The 2274-nt window shown below is 57.5% G+C and overlaps 1 protein-coding gene across 1 annotated transcript; it reads right to left on the bottom strand.

Annotated features, from left to right (window-relative positions):
* Positions 1 to 7: 7 nt before the first annotated feature.
* SPRG_18445 (hypothetical protein) lies at positions 8 to 288 on the bottom strand (the record flags this gene model as incomplete). The annotated part of the gene is made up of 1 exon (XM_012357884.1): positions 8 to 288. A coding segment is annotated over one exon (281 nt), but the record flags the coding sequence as incomplete, so codon positions are not given.
* Between the last annotated feature and the right edge of the window lie 1986 nt (positions 289 to 2274).

Here is a 2274-nt window from a genome sequence, read left to right as displayed (position 1 = left end):
TTGAAACAGCATCTCGGCGCCAATGAAGCCAGCAACGGCGCCGACGAGAAAACCCGCGACAAAGATGACCGGCCGAAGCAGCTTGAAGCCATAGAACGTGATGACGATGCCAATGGCCATGGCGGCGGCGGCGATCGCATTGGGTGCGAGGCCGAGATTGGACTTGTGAAGACCGTCCCAGTGCAGAATTTGGTTGATTTGGGCGTCAAACGTGCTGTTGCCGGGGACCGAGAGCTGGGCCGCGACACCAGCGACGAGCGCGCAGAGGACAACAAGAAGAGCCGCCATGACAAGTGTGCGCAGACGGGTAAAAGGCAAACTGCAGCGTCTGCGCTGGCTCCTGTGCGTATCACAATACATCTTTCGTCGAGTCGGCACGCGTGGCACGTATTCTGGCTGTGTGGACGATGGAACGTCCGGATGGCACCGCAAAATGTGCGCGGGGCGTGAGAACGCGCGCGGAGCATGAAATTGTATTATATTACATACAAACATCCATATAATGTTATACATGACGAAGCAGATGGTCGGCATTGCTTCGATACCGGACGATCCAGACACCTCGAGGAAACACATCTTCGTAGCAAGCAGGCACGTCCACGGCGCATGGGGCTAGTAAACTAGCTCGACACTTGCGTACAAGTGGGATCTAGTGTGAAGAAGCACCGGTGATGCTATTCGTGCGTCGTCGAGGAGGCCGGCAACCTGAGACCGTCGATGATCGTGATCGTTGGAAAATGAATTCCAGACATGTGCTTTCCGTGCGCCATGCAGAGTGGTCGAACGCAGCGTGGAGGTCCCACAGATGCAGAAGCGCCGACTGTTGCTTGTCAACGCTGGATGGTCGATGAGTGGACAAGGGCAGACTCGACGATGTGGGCTCTGTTGTTGTTGAAGTGAGTCGATTGCGATACAATTTACACTGGACTGTTTTGGAACGGGGACTTTCGACTCATAGCGTGTTGTGACCGACGGCAGCAGCGAGGCTAAGCCGTCGCGAAGGCGAGGCGTATGGATGGCGAACGAGGTGGTCGCGAAGCCAGGCGTCGTGGCGCACGACGTTCATCATTTGGAAGAGACACAGCGCTTGGGTATTCAGCAGCAAGTATGAAAGGTGCGGCTTGGTCAAGAACGCGGTCGCTTCGGGTGTCACGACGCGTGCCTCGGGACGGAAGACTCGGTCGTTGCGGGCGAGCCAGGCGGTGTGGAGCACGCAAGCGCGTCGAATCGGCTACACCATGGCGACCGCGCGCCGTCGATAGCGTTGGGCCGTCTCCAGCGGTTCAAGCAAAAGCGCAAATAGCGTCGAGGCGAATTCCAGCTCCAGCGCGTCGACGAGCGGCCGAAAGACGGCCCAGACCGCGGTGACAAATTCGCAGCGGAGCAGACGATGGTCGTACGTCTCGGGAGCGCCGCAGACGGGGCAGCCTTGGGCGTCGTCGCCAAGGAAGTAGAGCCGGGTGCGGCCCGCAGCACGATGCAGTCCATGAAGTTGACGTGGCGCGGTAGAATGTAGTAGTGACAGTCGCAGTAGCCAGCAGCTGCCCCTGCCCGGCAAAACTCATGCGCCATTGGGACGGCCCGGGCTCGGTTGTAGGATCTCGTGCCGGCCCTTGATCGAGACCGGCGGTTGTTCGTAGCATTGCCATGAACCAGGTTTTAGTCGGCGGTCGCGAACGCGCCGTGCGAAGCCATCGAAGGACTGGCTGGCCCCCGATGCCGGTTCTGTGTTGCAAAATGGCTGATGATTGTGCGACGACAACGTCGTCATGGGCCAAGCTGCAAGGTAACGTGTCGCCAGCCCCGTTGCTTTGCTTTCTACTCGCACAAGGTCATACTACATACTACATACTGGTAGCTTGCGGTAGAAGGCTACCATTCAGGTATACACAATCCTTCGGTTTGAGACGAAGACCCCGTCGTGAACCCTCAGGCACGTCGATGTAACCATGCCGCATCGAGGCATCGCATTCGGTAAACTAGTACTATAGCAGAGCACAACGTCGACAACCAGCGCTTGCACCAAAAGCAAAAAGGCTTCCAATCTATCAGTTCGAAGAAATAGTCGTTATTACTTATTGATGGAATAGTTGTTGACAATAATAGATGATAATGTCGTCTTAGACGTGGCGGATCGGGTCGCCGTGCTTGGGCGTCTCGGGGATCGCGTACGTCGCCTGCTGGGCCTCGCGCCGCTTGTGCTGCGTCAGCTCTCGGAACTGCACAAAGATGCCGAGGCCGCAGAGCACGATCGTGGCCGCGAGGTAGTACCAC

Source organism: Saprolegnia parasitica (genome assembly GCF_000151545.1).
Source record: "Saprolegnia parasitica CBS 223.65 unplaced genomic scaffold supercont2.1205, whole genome shotgun sequence".
Taxonomy (NCBI): Eukaryota; Oomycota; class Saprolegniomycetes; order Saprolegniales; family Saprolegniaceae; genus Saprolegnia; species Saprolegnia parasitica.
The sequence above is the reverse complement of the archived record's forward strand: the minus strand, read 5'-3'. Positions and strand labels throughout refer to the sequence as shown.